Source organism: Bos mutus, chromosome 21 (genome assembly GCF_027580195.1).
Source record: "Bos mutus isolate GX-2022 chromosome 21, NWIPB_WYAK_1.1, whole genome shotgun sequence".
NCBI classification, from domain to species: Eukaryota; Metazoa; Chordata; class Mammalia; order Artiodactyla; family Bovidae; genus Bos; species Bos mutus.
Window position 1 is genome coordinate 45,037,482 of NC_091637.1, and position 16,354 is coordinate 45,053,835.

The following is a 16,354-nucleotide window of genomic DNA, read 5'->3' on the forward strand; positions in this document are numbered from 1 at the left end:
GAAAAAAGAGGGTAATGGTTTAATTAAAAATACAGAATTTTAAATATTAGTCCTTCCACTGCATAGCTGTGTAACTTTACATCACATTTCTAGAGTCGGTGTTCCTGAAAAAAGGGGACATGACACGGTGACAGGACTTTAAAACAGTACTCTATGAATGGGATTTCCTCCCTGGTGGTTCAGTGGTTAAGAATCTGTCTCTTAACTCAGGGAACGTGAGTTTGGTCCTTGGTTGGGTAACTAAGATCCCATGTGCTACAGAGCAACTACTGAGCCCGTGTGCTACAACTAAGACTTAGGGCAATCAAAATAAGTAGCTAAATATTTAAAAAGTAAATAAAAAGTAAATAGAACTATGAAGGTCATTTAATTGCAAGTTGTTTCCAACTGCAAGAATTTGCACAATTCAGAATATTTAATTAACATGAAATAAAGAAATAAGCTGAGACTTATATATGACTGAAATTATCTTCTATACTTTACAAATTCCATTTTTCATTAAGAAAACTATTGTTTCTATAATGCTTATTAAAATCTGGATTTACAAAATACATTTATAAAGAGAATGTAGTGTTGTTATTTGTTTTAAATGGGTTCTGCATCTAAGGAACTGAAATCAGTGGACAAATCCCTAAACCCATTTTTAACTTTAACAAGTTTGCTCTGGGTGTGTATTACCTGAATATTTTTGGGCAAGACTTCACCTTCCATCCCAGGAATATGAGGTCCTGTATGTGGCTTTGGCTCCAGCCAGAATGAAACCAGCCAACGAATGACAATAACACGAGCCTTAATGAAAGGCTCCTTGGTACAATAGATTGCCTCATTGGTTTCAGCATCCTTCTTGATCATGACATAATGTGGCTTTGGTCTCATCTGTGGGATATCTGCACACATTGAAACAAAAACCAAAATAGGAAAGGAATTATGCTTAGATAAATCTATGTTTTTAAATATTTCAGAAAATGTGATAATATCCTGATTTAAGAAATAGAATTAATACATTTTAAAATAATTTGCTAGATATTAGCATGGGAATCTAGAAGACTGAAACATATACAGCTGATACATGAAATGTGCAAAAATATCACTAAAAAAATAATTAAAAATATTAAGAAATTTCCAGAGCCATTTAAAATTAATGAGAGCTCACTTCAATTAACTAGGTCTGAGACACATATTTTGATATCATACAAAGTATGAGAATTTTCATAGAAAAATTATTTTTAAAGCAAATATTGTTTTCAATGGTAAAGGTCTGCTACTCTAATTTAAGTCATTTCTACCAGCCTTAATGACTGTGCCTAAGCTTGTGAGCTGTCTAAACTTGGCAGAACTTAAAACAGAAACATCTTTGTGCAAAAAAGAGAGTTCTACATACAGGCTATCAATGGCTTCTATACATGGCAGTGGTCTACTTCTAACCCAGGCTTTGTCCTTGAGGCTATAGCTTCAAGGTTCCGAAAGACATTTTGGCATAGTCACTAAATACTGGAACAAGATATGATCAAAATATATGACAATATAATTATTCATATAGAATTTGAAAAAGACATACAAAACCAAACCTTTGAAGGACCTTTAAAAAGTTTTACAAAATAGTTTAAAGATGATACCAAACATTAGAATTAAGTTTAATTTGTAATCACAAATATTCCTGGTAGGCTAACTTCTCCAAGAGGTGATACCCAGAAATAAGTTTTTGATAAATCTCTTCACTCGGAATGAAAATTCTACACTAATAAAATTGTACTTTCAGTATGACATTCAGTATGAATGATGGTATACTATCTCCAATTAATCAATACAAATTAAATGTGGCAAGTTTTCTGCAGATAATAAATGCTAAGTATCTATTGATGAATGTTTTACTATTATATATTTCAGAAAATTACAAAGATTACTTACCAAGTACAGGATGATATAAACTATTCTCCTTACAGATGTTTGGGAAAATATAAGGCAAATAATATTTCTTAAAATGTGAAAACAAAAATGAAAATCCTCTTTCTTGGTTTTCTTTGTTCTTCCACTCTAAACTTTTTACCTAAAAATAAACAAAAAATTAGAATCATTCTAGGAGGGAAAAAAAGAGGAAAAAAAAAATACTAGCTGTTAAAAACAAGCTTATAAGAGGCTACCTAAGCAATAAACTAAACTTAGACCACAAAGATAAAAAGCTAAATCTGTGTATGTACATATGTTTATATAAATAGAAAAACTTCTGCCATGCAAATACAATACACAGCTGACCCCTGAACAACCTGGGGGTTGAAGTGCCGATCCTCCGTGCACTTAAAAATTCATCTGTCATGTTGCGGTCAGCCCTCCATATTCATAGATTCAAGCAACAGTGGCTTGTGTAATAGTGTAGATCGTATTCATTGAAAAATATCTGTGTATAAGAGGCCAATGATACATGTTATCTTTCAAAAATCTTATAATGTGCTCTGGAAAACTGTCAAAGTTGACTTAAAACTCGGCTCTACTACTGACAAAGATGATAGTGTTCTTTTCTCTTTCTCCCTTCCTGAATAATTCAACCTAAAAGTCAAACAAAACAGGCATATGTGAGAGGGAAGAGTGGAAGGTATGAAAGAGTGTCAGTCAAGTGCAGGCAATCAGAGCCTGACCACAGGAGGCATCCATGGAGGGAGTATAACAGAGGCAGTAGTTCAGGGGGGACTCAGAGTCTTACAAAGTATCCACGAAGTGTAGAGGGGAGTAAGCCAGAAGGAGCAGAGTTGTGAAATAGAGGGTGTGAAAACCCCAGTAGGCTGAGGAAGATATCTAAATATGGGGACAATAAAGTGGACCTGAGTGGACCACAGCGAGAGACTACTGTACATTAACTTTAGAATGACTAAAACTATAGACTGACCATATCAACTGATGGTGAGTATATGAAGCAATCTTTTATAGTTTCAAACATAGCTAGTGGAATATAAAAAGGTACAAGCACTTGGAAAAGAGTCAATATACACCCTACCATACAATCTAGCTATTCTACTACTAGGTATTTGCCCAAGGGAAAAGAAGTCTGTATTCACACAAAGACTTATTTACCAATAATCATAGTAGTTTTATCTGTAATAACCCAAAACTAGAAACAATTCACCATACCATCAGTAGATGACTGGATAACAAATCATAGCATATCCATACACTGAAAAGTTACTCAGCAATAAAAAGAACCAAACTGTAGATACATACAATAATAAATATTTTTTAAATTATTATGTTGGTTAAAAAAAAAAAAAAGCCAGACCAAAAATAGAAGAAAAATAGAGGTACAATATGATGCCATTTATATGAAAAATACAGAAGATGCAAACTACGGTGAAAGTAAATCAGATCAACAGTAGCCTGGGGAACAAGATGATGAAGGGTGGCAGGCAGGTACAGAAGGGTGGATTACTATGGCATCTGAGAATTTTTAGGGGTGATAGATACATTTATTATCTTGATTGTTGTGATGGTCTCGGGGGGGGTTACATGTAATAAAATTCATCAAAATGTACTTTTCTTTTTTTTTCTTTAATTTTATTTTATTTTGTGATTAAAATGTACTTTTCAAACATTACAGTTTACTGTATCTCAATAAACCAGTAAAACAATTTAAAAAATTTACATGAAGTACAAAAGACATTTTAAAAATAAAAACTGGTAATACAGTAACAGTAACGACTCACTACAAAACACATACTATATATCACAGTTGGTTATTCTAAATACTATACACTAATTACTTAAGCCCCAAACACCAAAATGGAATATGTATTATTTTTTTCTTTTTACTTGATGCATAGAGAGGTTAAGTACTTTACCAAAAGTCATACTATCAGTAAGATGCACAGTCAGGATTCAAACCCTGGCCATCTCATTCAGGGTGCAAATTAACTTCATAAGGTTTGTTTCTGAGACACAGGGAATTTTTGTGTTCAGAACAATTAAAAGAAATGTATATATGCTAAAAGTGTTTTATCAATCAGGATATGCACATTTCATATATGAAAACAAACAGGTTATCCTACATAATACATGTACCTACAATTTTTGAAAGTACAAGTAGGTTTAAGTAAAAATAACATCTCTCCACTCTCTAAGGGCATCCTCAGTCCACCTCCTCAATTGTTGCCTCTAGTCAGATTGATCCCCAAATCAAACCATCTTTCATTTAAGTGCCACAGCTGCTAACTATAAACGAAAGACTAGAAAGTAAACACAATTGGCTCGCATAAGGTATATACACATAAAATTCAGATTCTGTTCAGTTCAGTCGCTTAGTCGTGTTTGATTCTTTGCGACCTCATGGACTGCAGCACACCAGGCCTCCCTCTCCATCGCCAACTCCTGGTACTCAAACTCATGTCCGTCGAGTCGGTGATGCCATCCAACTACCTCATCCTCTGTCATCCCCTTCTCCTCCTGCCTTCAATCTTTCCTGTATCAGGGTCTTTTCAAATGAGTCAGTTCTTTGCATCAGGCGGCCAAAGTACTGGGAGTTTCGGCTTCAGCATCAGTCCTTCCAATGAATATTCAAGACTGATTTCCTTTAGGATGCACTGGCTGGATCTCCTTGCTGTCCAAGGGACTCTCAAGACTCTTCTCCAACACAGTTCAAAAGCATCAATTCCTTGGTACTCAGCCTTCTTTATAGTGCTACTCTCACATCCATACATGACTACTGGAAAAACCATAGCTTTGACTAGACGGACCTTTGTTAACAAAGTAATGTCTCTGCTTTTTAATAAGCTGTCTAGGTTGGTCATAACTTTCCTTCCAAGAAGTAAGTGTCTTTTAATTTCATGGTTGCAGTCACCATCTGCAGTGATTTTGGAGTCTCCCAAAATAAAGTCTCTCACTGTTTCCCCACCTATTTGCCATGAAATGATGGGACCGGATGCCATGATCTTAGTTTTCTGAATGCTGAGTTTTAAGCCAGCTTTTTCACTCTCCTCTTTCACTTTCATCAAGAGGCTCTTTGGTATTCTTCATTTTCTGCCATAAGGGTGGTCATCTGCATATATGAGGTTATTGATATTTGTCCTAGCAATCTTGATTCCAGCTTGTGCTTCATCCAATCCAGCATTTCTCATGATGTACTTACTCTGCATTTAAGTTAAACAAGCAGGGTGACAATACACAGCCCTGATGTACTCCTTTCCCGTTTTGGAACCAGTCTCGTTCCATGTCCAGTTCTAACTGTTGCTTTTTGACCTGCATACAGATATCTCAGGAGGCAGGTCAGGTGGTCTGGTATTCCCATCTCTTGGATTTTCCAGTTTGTTGTGATCCACACAGTCAAAGACTTTGGCATAGTCAATAAAGCAGAAACAGATGTTTTTCTGGAACTCTCTTGCTTTTTCCATGATCCAGCGGATGTTGGCAATTTGATTTCTGGTTCCTTTGCCTTTTCTAAATCCAGCTTGAACATGTGGAAGTTCACAGTTCACATACTGTTGAAGCCTGGCTTGGATGATTTTGAGCATTACTTTGCTAGTGTGTGAGGTGAGTGCAATTGTGTGGTAGTTTGGGCATTCTTTGGCATTGTCTTTCTATGGGATTGGAATGAAAACCGACCTATTCCAGTCCTGTGGCCACTGCCGAAGTCTTCCAAATTTGCTGGCATATTGAGTGTAGCACTTTTAAAGCATCATCTTTCAGGATTTGAAATAGCTCAAATGGAATTCCATCACCTCCACTAGCTTTGTTTGTAGTGATGGTTCCTAAGGCCCACTTGACTTCACATTCCTATGGCTCATATCACTTCACAGGATATCTGGCTCTAGATGAGTGATCACACCATTGTGATTATCTGGGTCATGAAGATCTTTTCTGTACAGTTCTTCTGTGTATTCTTGCCACCTCTTCTTAATATCTTCTGCTTCTGTTAGGTCCATACCATTTCTGTCCTTTATTGAGCCTATCTTTGTATGAAATATTCCCTTGGTATCTCTAATTTTCTTGAAGAGATCTCTAGTCTTTCCCATTCTACTGCTTTCCTCTATTTCTTTGCACTGATCACTGAGGAAGGCTTTCTTATCTCTCCTTGATATTCTCTGGAACCCTGCATTTAAATAGGTATATCTTTCCTTTCCTCCTTTGCCTTCACTTCTCTTCTTTTCATAGCTGTTTGTAAGGCTTCCTCAGACAACCATTTTGCCTTCTTGCATTTCTTTTTCTTGGGGATGGTCTTGATCCCTGCCTCCTATAAAATGTCACAAACCTCTGTCCATAGTTCTTTGGGCACTCTATCAAATCTAATCCCTTGAATCTATTTGTCACTTCCATTGTATAGTCATAAGGGATTAGATTTAGGTCATTCCTGAATGGTCTACTGGTTTTCCCTACTTTCTTCAATTTAAGTCTGAATTGGGCAATAAGGAGTTCATGATCTGAGTCACAGTCAGCTCCTGGTCTTATTTTTGCTGACACTATAAAGAGTCTACTATAAAAATCTCTCTCTCCAGCTCCCTTTCTAAGAGGTTCATAATCCCTCTAATGATTTTATTTCAGGAAGAGCATACTAACATATATTTTCAGAATTAAAAATCTGTTACTCCTCCTTTAGGAAAATAAGCAAGTATCTAGTATGACAGCATAACTGGAAGGAGTTGAAAATGAACTACCCACAGGATAGTAAGAAGGGTGATATAAAAGAAGATTACACATACCTGAATTACTATATATTTTAAAAGTGCTTCAAGAAAATAGCTTGTAAGATCTTCTTGTCCTTTATCTCCTGATTGTGGGGGGACAAGTGGAGTGATTTCCTCTATAGTGACTTGAGCTATCCAAAGACAAAAGTTTGGTATAACCACAAATTTAAGAATATTTAACTATTTATAGTTAGTATAAAATTTAACTACAAAACGGATAAGCAAAGAATAAGCAAAGCTTGAGAATATTCTAATGACTGAAACCTGATATAAACCTAAGGTCATATTGACAGCCCATCACAACCACCATCAACTTTAATAATCCACTGTTTCATGAAGCCCTGATCAAGGAAATGTGACACAGGGATGGACAGATATTCAGGGATTAAGAGTGAATAACGTTGGCCTGAAAAAGAACTGCTCATATTTTCAAATTCAGATTAAAAGTGTACATGACAAAATTCCATAAATATTATAAAAACATATAATACTATGCTTATTCATCAATTAAAGGACAATCTGATTACCCTAGGTAATGTCCACACTTCTTAAGGTAGCATCTTTATTCAAAGGATGATATACTATTAATATTTCCCTTCCAGAAAGAAAGAGAACTTACCTAAGGATACAAGCTGATACATGACAATTCAAAATTAAATGTAAAAATGGCCTATATTAAACAATAACAGGGGTCTTACAGGCCCTAGTGAGAAAGCCTCTCGCACAGCTAATTCCTAGAGAGAGAAAACTACAGGCCTGAAAGTTTGCCTTTCAAATACAAACTAAATATCCAGAGCCCATATCTCTACCACTTCCTCTGTTGGGCTCTTATACTCAGGGCTGCTGCTGCTGCTGCTACTAAGTCGCTTCAGTCGTGTCCGACTCTGTGCGACCCCATAGACGGCAGCCTACCAGGCTCCCCCGTCCCTGGGATTCTCCAGGCAAGAACACTGGAGTGGGTTGCCATTTCCTTCTCCATACATTCAGGGCTACTAGTCCCCTAACCTAATGACCCTTAGGACTAGGTAGCCAGACTTAGACATGCTCACCCTACTTCACACATTTCTGACTGAGCTCTTGCCCATGATATCCACCCCTACCCTCCAAGCCCCATCCTCGACTGACCCTGGTGTTTCCCTGTGTGACCACCCTCCTTGGTGTGGCACAACCACTTCTCCTGGGAACTATGAGTAACAAGCTATCTTTTAACAGCAATCATCTCCTGATTTGTTGGCCTCATTATACCTGGATGTTTTAAAATTATTTATTTACATTTTTTACTGACATACAACATTATATTAGTTTCAGGTGTACATGATTCAACATTTGTATGCACTATAAAATAATCACCCAAATAAGTAGTTACCACCTGTCACCAAAATTACAAAAAAATTTTTTTCTTGTGGTAAGAACTTTAGTTTCTTAGCAACTTTCAAATTCACAACAATTGTCATCAACTACAGTTCCCATGCTGTCCACTACATCCTGATGACTTATTTTATTTACTTTCTGACACGAAGTTTGTAACTCTAAATCCCCTTCACCAATTTTGCCCACCCTCAAATCCCACGCGCTCCCCTGTTCAAACCACCCCCCGCCTCCCCCAGCAACCATGAATCCTTTCTCCATGAGTTTTGTTTTATAAATCCCACATTTAAAAACATGGCCTTGGATTAACCAGTTAAAAATGTACAGACATTTTAAAATATATATTAACAAACTACACAAAATTTTTAAAATAATGATGGAAAAGATGAATCTTACTTTCTTGAAGGTTGAGTGGAGGATTAATGAGGTTATCTAAAGTTCGAGGTCCATATTCAGACTGTGGTGCTGAAAATCCGGGGATTAAGCATGAAAACATCCAAAGCTGTTCTTTGCTACAGTTATTCTGAAGAGCTTGCAACCATAATAAGAAAAGCCGAACACCTTCCCGCCTAATCTAAAATGAAATGAAATGAAAAACAGTAGTTTTATTTAAAATGGAAGTATTTTCTTCCTTCCACGCCAAAATTCTCTGGAAGATGGTTACAGACTGATACTCTCCAAAGGAGAGGAAGAAAAGGAAGGCAGGCAGGAGAGGGAGACAGAATGATAGCCGTGACAATTTACTGACCCCCTTAGCACTTATAAATCTAAATTTATGGATTCTGAACAAATAAACTTGGTGTCTAACTACCTAAGGAGTTCATGATCTGAGCCACAGTCAGCTCCTGGTCTTGTTTTTGCTGACTGTGTAGAGCTTCTCCATCTTTGGCTGCAAAGAATATAATCAATCTGATTTCAGTGTTGACCATCTGGTGATGTCCATGTGTAGTCTTCTCTTGTGTTGTTGGAAGAGGGTGTTTGCTACAACCAATGTGTTCTCTTGGCAGAACTCTATTAGCCTTTGCCCTGCTTCATTCTGTACTCCAAGGCCAAATTTGCCTGTTACTCCAGGTGTTTCTTGACTTCCTACTTTTGCATTCCAGTCCCCTATGATGAAAAGGACATCTTCTTTGGGTGTTAGTTCTAGAAGGTCTTGTAGGTCTTCATAGAACTGTTCAACTTCACCTTCTTCAGCGTTACTGGTTGGGGCTTTAAGAGATTTAAGATTTAAGGGACTAGATCCGATAGAGTGCCTGATGAACTATGGATGGAGGTACGTGACACTGTACAGGAGACAGGAATCAAGACCATCCCAAGAAAAAGAAATGCAAAAAAGCAAAATGGCTGTCTGGGAAGGCTTTACAAATGGCTGTGAAAAGAAAGGAGCGAAAAGTAAAGGAGAAAAGGAAAGGTATTCCCATTTGAATGCAGGGTTCCAAAGAATAGCAAGGAGAGAGAAGAAAGCCTCCCTCAGCCATCAATGCAAAGAAGTAGAGGAAAACAATAGAATGGGAAAGACTAGAGATCTCTTCAGGAAAATTAGAGATACCAAGGGAACATTTCATGCAAAGATGGGCTCAATAAAGGACAGAAATGGTAGGGACCTAATGGAAGCAGAAGATATTAAGAAGAGGTGGCAAGAATATACAGAAGAACTTTACAAAGAAGATCTTCATGACCCAGATAATCACGATGGTGTGGTCACTGACCTAGAGCCAGACATCCTGGAATGTGAAGTTAAGTGGGCTTTAGGAAACATCACTATGAACAAAGCTAGTGGAGGTGATGGAATTCCATTTGAGCTATTTCACATCCTGAAAGATGATGCTGTGAAAGTGCTGCACTCAATATGCCAGCAAATTTGGAAAACTCGGCAGTGGCCACAGGACTGGAAAAGGTCAGTTTTCATTCCAATCCCAAAGAATGGTAATGCCAAAGAATGCTCAAACTACCGCACAATTGCACTCATCTCACACGCTAGCAAAGTAATGCTTAAAATTCTCCAACCCAGGCTTCAGCAATACATGAAACGTGAACTTTCAGATGTTCAAGCTGGTTTTAGAAAAGGCAGAGGAACCAGAGATCAAATTGCCAACATCCGCTGCATCATCAAAAAAGCAAGAGAGTTCCAGAAAAATATCTATTTCTGCTTTATTGACTATGACAAAGCCTTTGACTGTGTGAATCACAATAAACTATGGAAAATTCTGAAAGAGATGGGAATACCAGACCACCTGACCTGCCTCTTGAGAAACCTATATGCAGGTCAGGAAGCAACAGTTAGAACTGGACATGGAACAACAGACTGGTTCCAAATAGGAAAAGGAGTACGTCAAGGCTGTATATTGTCACCCTGCTTATTTAACTTCTATGCAGAGTACATCATGAGAAACGCTGGGCTGGAAGAAACACAAGCTGGAATCAAGACTGCCAGGAGAAATATCAATAACCTCAGATATGGAGATGACACTACCCTTATGGCAGAAAGTGAAGAACTAAAGAGCCTCTTGATGAAAGTAAAAGAGGAGAGTGAAAAAGTTGGCTTAAAGCTCAACATTCAGAAAACTAAGATCATGGCATCCGGTCCCATCGCTTCATGGCAAATAGATGGAGAAACAGTGGAAACAGTGGCTGACTTTATTTTTCTGGGCTCCAAAAGCACTGTAGAAGGTGACTGCAGTCATGAAATCAAAAGACGCTTACTCCTTGGAAGGAAAGTTATGACCAACCTAGTCAGCATATTAAAAAGCAGAGACATTCCTTTGCCAACAAAGGTCCGTCTAGTCAAGGCTATGGTTTTTCCAGTGGTCATGTGTGGATGTGAGAGTTGGACTATAAAGAAAGCTGAGTACTGAAGAATTGATGCTTTTCAACTGTGGTGTTGGAGAAGACTCTTGAGAGTCCCCTGGACTGCAAGGAAATCCAACTAGTCCATCCTAAAGGAAATCAGTCCTGGGTGTTCATTGGAAGGACTGATGCTGAAGCTGAAACTCCAATACTTTGGCCACCCCATGCGAAGAGTTGACTCATTGGAAAAGACCCTGATGCTGGGAAAGATTGAGGGCAGGAGGAGAAGGGGACGACAGAGGATGAGATGGTTGGATGGCATCACTGACTCGATGGACATGGGTTTGGGTAGATTCTGGGTGTTGATGATGGACAGGGAGGCCTGGCGTGCTGCGGTTCGTGGGGTCACAAAGAATTGGACATAACTCAATGACTGAACTGAACTACTTAAAGCTATCAGGTAATTTTTACACTATAACTTTCACTTATAGAAAATCAAAATCATTTCCTTCTTGTTAACTTCCGTTCTTCCCCACATTGCCACTCTAATCCAAGAAGAAAGGAGAGACGGCAATGACCACTCCTTGGTATAACTATTAACTGCTAAAAGGAGGAATGGTCATGGAGATCCGGATGCACTGCTAACTCACTGCTCTTGTCCTTTAAAGGCTTAGCAGCCTGAAATTATCTCATGTATTTAATTTGCTTCTAAAGGGCAAATTTGGCCTATTACTGTATCTTTAAACAACTAGAACAATGCCCAATACACAGAAAATACATATTTAAACTGAACAATGCTCTTTCAGGAAGACAAAAGGAGAAAACAAAGCAAACTCCAAATCTCCAAGCAAACCACAAAGTTCTTCACTAACCTAACCTCACTGATAGCTTCGGATATTCCTCTATCACAGCTTTGTACACAACTGAGCTTCCAAGGTGGTGCTAGTGGTAAAGAACCCACCTGCCAATGCAGGAGATGTAACAAAATCAAGGCTCAATCCCTGGGTCGGAAAAATCCCCTTGAGAAGGGTATGGCAACCCACTCTTGTATTCTTGCCTGGAGAATCCTGGACAGAGGAGCCTGGTGGGCTACAGTCCACAGGGTAGCACAGAGTTGGACACAACTGAAGCAACTTAGCACACATGCATGGTTTGTAAACAGCCACTGCCAAAGCTAGACATCTGTTGCCACCCTCTCAGTTCAGTTAGAAACAGGACAAAGCTGTAGGAAGGCTTATCCCGTTGTACTGCAAACCCAAACCTTGACACCAAAAGTACCTACAATGAGACTTTTACCCAACTTACAGCAAGATGCTTTTGGACTGAGAAGCTTTTCTAACCACAGCACAATGGAATAATAAAAAAGAAGAAAAAATAATAATAATGAACAAACCATTTTTAACAGATGTACTACTTCCCTCTATATCTCAGGATAGCTATGGTAAAATGAAGAATTATTTGTTGAATAGCTTAATAATTTGTATCTTCTGGGGACCACAGGGCAAAGCACAGTTGTCCCTCAGTATCTATGGGGTAATGCTTCCAGGACCTCCCCTACCATGGATACCAAAATCAGCATATGCTCAAGTCCGATATATAAAATGATATGGATGTAGAGCCCATGGACATCAAGAGCTGACTATGTTTCTGCCAAATGAGTCAAATGCAGTGGTAAAACCACAAAAAGTTTTCAATAGCATGGTCAACCTCATGTATACTGAGCATGCTGCTATTTTTTAAGTGATTTCACTTCAATCCAGGGAACTGTAGATTATTCATATTTATTTAGGAAAACAATGATGCAGGCAAGTGGAGCAGTTGACTATATGCTTTACTCAGTTAAAAAAAAAAAAAAAAAACCTACAGAAATGGGGCTTTCCCGGTGGCTCAGTGGTAAAGAAACCACCTGCCAATGTAGGACACAAGGGTTCAATTCCTGTCCAGAAAGATCCCACATGCCACAGAGCAACCAGGCCTGAGTGCCACAACTACCAAGCCTGTACTTGACAGCCTGGGAGCCACAAGAAAAGCCACTGCAATGAGAAGCCAGGACACAACTGGAGTAGCCCTCGCTTGCCACAACTAGAAAAAGCCTGTGCAACAACGAAGACCCAGCACAGCTGAAAATAATCAATTCAAATAATTTTTTAAATATAAAAAAGAAATATAATTACATTATACCTTCAAGGAGTTTCCTGTGTGTAGTAGTTTCTTTAAAATCAATCCTGAAAAGAAAACATGATTTTAAACATTCATATCTTATTCATTTCTAAATGTCAAGAGTTATCAGTAAGACTTGAAAACACTTTAAAAACAAGTCCCTGGTCATCTCCAAATTATTCTTGGTGACCTTAACATCCCTCTGGCCATAGTCTTGGGATAGAGGGCATATAAAAAGTCACCATTTTAACACATGGTTTACTGGAATTAAATATGATTTATCCTATTAAAACAAACAATAAAACCAAAATTGCATTTAAGGCAACAATCTATATATTTTACTGAATTGAACTGAAGAATATAAATAAATACTTTTACCATCACTAATACAAATAAAAACCACTGTAGAAAATTTTATAGTTAATCAAATAAACACCTGAAACTGTAGTATTTCTTAACAAACGTTTCCCCTGTACTACTTTTTCTTTTCAAAATACTCAGAGTATTCAAAATACTTTTTCTTATAATTATACAATATTTCAAAGCTATAATAAAATAATGAAATAATATTCACAACCAGAAGTCCACCATTCAGTTTGAACAAATCTAAATAGTCTCATGTTTCCTATAATTTCAAGATTTCATTTATTTGTTATTTATAATGTTTTATATAAGTATCACTTAAGCCTCCCATGAACTCATCCTGAATCATTTTCCTGCTTCCTCCCCAAAAGAAATCTTATCCAGATTTTGTTATTAATTATCTCCAAAAATATTTTATTACTATTTATAAATCTATAAAATATTTAGAAATAGTTTCTATGTGTAAAATTTATACCAGTAACAAAATTTCCTCTACAGCTATTTGTTCTAATCTTGCATCTTTATTCTTTCTAGTAACACCAAGATTACAAATTTTTATATGAAATATATATATAAAATGATTAAGACTGTGACTCTATTGCTTAAGTTTTATTTATCGTACTAAAATAAGTTTTAATATTTCAACAAATCGTGTTGATTTATCTGCAATTCCCTTCCTCGTGTCTGAGCAAATTCAGTTTCTTAAAACAATTCTATATAAAGCCTCGGTCTTAATTAGCTCTCCTAAAAAATCTATACATGCTAAATGCATTGTAGTATCACCGATTGAACCCTGGAAGAGAAAAAGAAGTGGAAAACTAATCACATCTGATAAGCGTTTTTAATCATGCATGGGCAGTAAATTCTGTCGGATGCTTTTTCTGCTACTGGCATTACAGTCAAGTAAACATCACAGTCAGCATTACAGGTGGTTTTGTCATTTATTCTATTAATACTGTATTTTTCACAAAATGCTTATCAAATATTAAACCAACCTTGCATCCCTGAGATAAATCCCAATTGGTTACCATTTACATAGTCTTTTTGTCATACTACTAAATTTAGTTTGTTAATAAATTATTAAAGATTTTTGCCTCTGTGTTTATGATGGATATTGAACACTACTGTGTTCTTTTGTGAGGTCTTTAATCTGGCTTTATTATCAAGATAATAATAGACATGTACATAGACTGGGAAGAGTTCCTTTATTTTCTGAAAGAGTTTGTGACCAATTGATATTACATCTTTTTAAGATATTTGGAATTAAGCTTTCCTTTGTGAGAAGATTTATAATTGTTACTTTAAGAGCCCCAGAGATTAAAAAATTATAGAAATTAGATGGTATATTTGAAATGAAACCTTCTCAATTAGTAGATGTTTTTAAAGTATTCAACAACAGGGAACAACGACAGACCCAAGGAGATACAAAATGGAATACAGCTTTTCTGGCAGCAGCACTGAGAGTGAGTAATCTAAATGAGGGCTTCCAGGTGGCTCAGTGGTAAAGAATCTGCCACCAGTGCAGGAAATGTGGGTTCAGTCCCTAGGCTGGGAAGATCCACTGGAGAAGGATAGGGCAACCCACTCCACTATTTCTGCCTGGAAAATGCCATGGAAAGAAAAGCCTGGCAGGCTACAGTCCACGGGGTCACAAAGAGTGGGACACAACTGAGGGACTGAGCACATTCTTTTTTGAGTCAGTTTGAATAATTTCTATCTTTCTATAAATTTGCTGATTTTATTAAAACTGCCTTGGGTCTTCCCTGGTAATCCAGTGCCTAAGATTCCATACTCCCAAATATAGGGGGCCTGGGTTACATCCCTGGTCAGGGAACTAGATCTCACATGCTGCAACAAAGACTCAGCACAGTCAAATAAATAAATATGTTAAAGAAAAAACTGCCTAACTTGTTAGCGTAAAGTTGTTCAAGTTACTTTTTTTAAGGATTCTTACTCTTGCCTGGAAAATCCCATGGATGGAGGAGCCTGGTAGGCTGCAGTCCACGGGGTCGCTAAGAATCGGACACGACTGAGCGACTTCACTTTCACTTTTCACTTTCATGCATTGGAGAAGTTAATGGCAACCCACTCCAGTATTCTTGCCTGGAGAATCCCAGTGACGGGGGAGCCTGGTGGGCTGCCGTCTATGGGGTCACACAGAGTTGGACACGACTGAAGCGACTTGGAGGAGGAGGAGTGACAAAGAAAAATGACCACTGATATATCTTCTCAAATTGGACATTTACTGGAATACTACTAAACATGACAACTAGATAGCCCAAAGCTCTTTTACATATTGAAGACTACATTCCTCAGTAGAAAAACTTTACAAGTTCAGATGTCTAGAGAAGTTTCTTCATAGATAACCCAAGAACATTTTAATGATTATGAAATAAAAAATAGGATATTCTATTAAGCAGCTTATCATGCTTATTAGCAATTTATATGTCTTCTTTGGTATGCTGCTGCTAAGTCGCTTCAGTCGTGTCCGACTCTGTGCGACCCCATGGACGGAAGCCCAGCAGGCTCCCCCCGGTCCCTGGGATTCTCCAGGCAAGAACACTGGAGTGGGTTGCCATTTCCTTCTCCAATGCATGAAAGTGAAAAAATAAAGTGAAGTCGCTCAGTTGTGTCCGACTCCTAGCGACCCCATGGACTGCAGCCCACCAGGCCCCTCCGTCCATGGGATTTTCCAGGCAAGAGTACTGGAGTGTGTTGCCATTGCCTTCTCCGCTTTGGTATGATATATATGCAAATATTTTGCATATTTAAAAAACTTATCTGTCTTACTGAGTTGCCAGAGTTCTTTATATATTAAGGACACATCATTTTTAGTCTTGAGCTTTATCAAAAAAGTTTATTCTCAACAGGCTTTATTATCACTGATGTATAGAACAGTCTTTTGGATTCTGTGGGAGAGGGAGAGGGTAGGATGATTTGGGAGAATGGCATTGAAATATGTATAATATCATATATGAAACGAGTCGCCAGTCCAGGTTCGATGCACGATACTG

General features: G+C 37.7%; 1 protein-coding gene across 6 annotated transcripts in view; it reads right to left on the reverse strand.

Moving 5' to 3' along the window:
• RALGAPA1 (Ral GTPase activating protein catalytic subunit alpha 1) overlaps positions 1 to 16,354 on the reverse strand; it is a 214,174-nt gene that overhangs the window by 149,916 nt on the left and 47,904 nt on the right. For all 6 annotated transcript variants that reach the window (XM_070358743.1, XM_005891799.3, XM_070358739.1 and 3 more), the window contains exons 5-9: positions 12,999 to 13,042; positions 8,427 to 8,604; positions 6,678 to 6,793; positions 1,909 to 2,047; positions 679 to 887 (exon numbers count right to left, since the gene is read on the reverse strand). In XM_070358743.1, the coding sequence (XP_070214844.1) occupies positions 679 to 887; positions 1,909 to 2,047; positions 6,678 to 6,793; positions 8,427 to 8,604; positions 12,999 to 13,042 (686 nt within the window). The remainder of the gene's footprint in view (positions 1 to 678; positions 888 to 1,908; positions 2,048 to 6,677; positions 6,794 to 8,426; positions 8,605 to 12,998; positions 13,043 to 16,354) is intronic.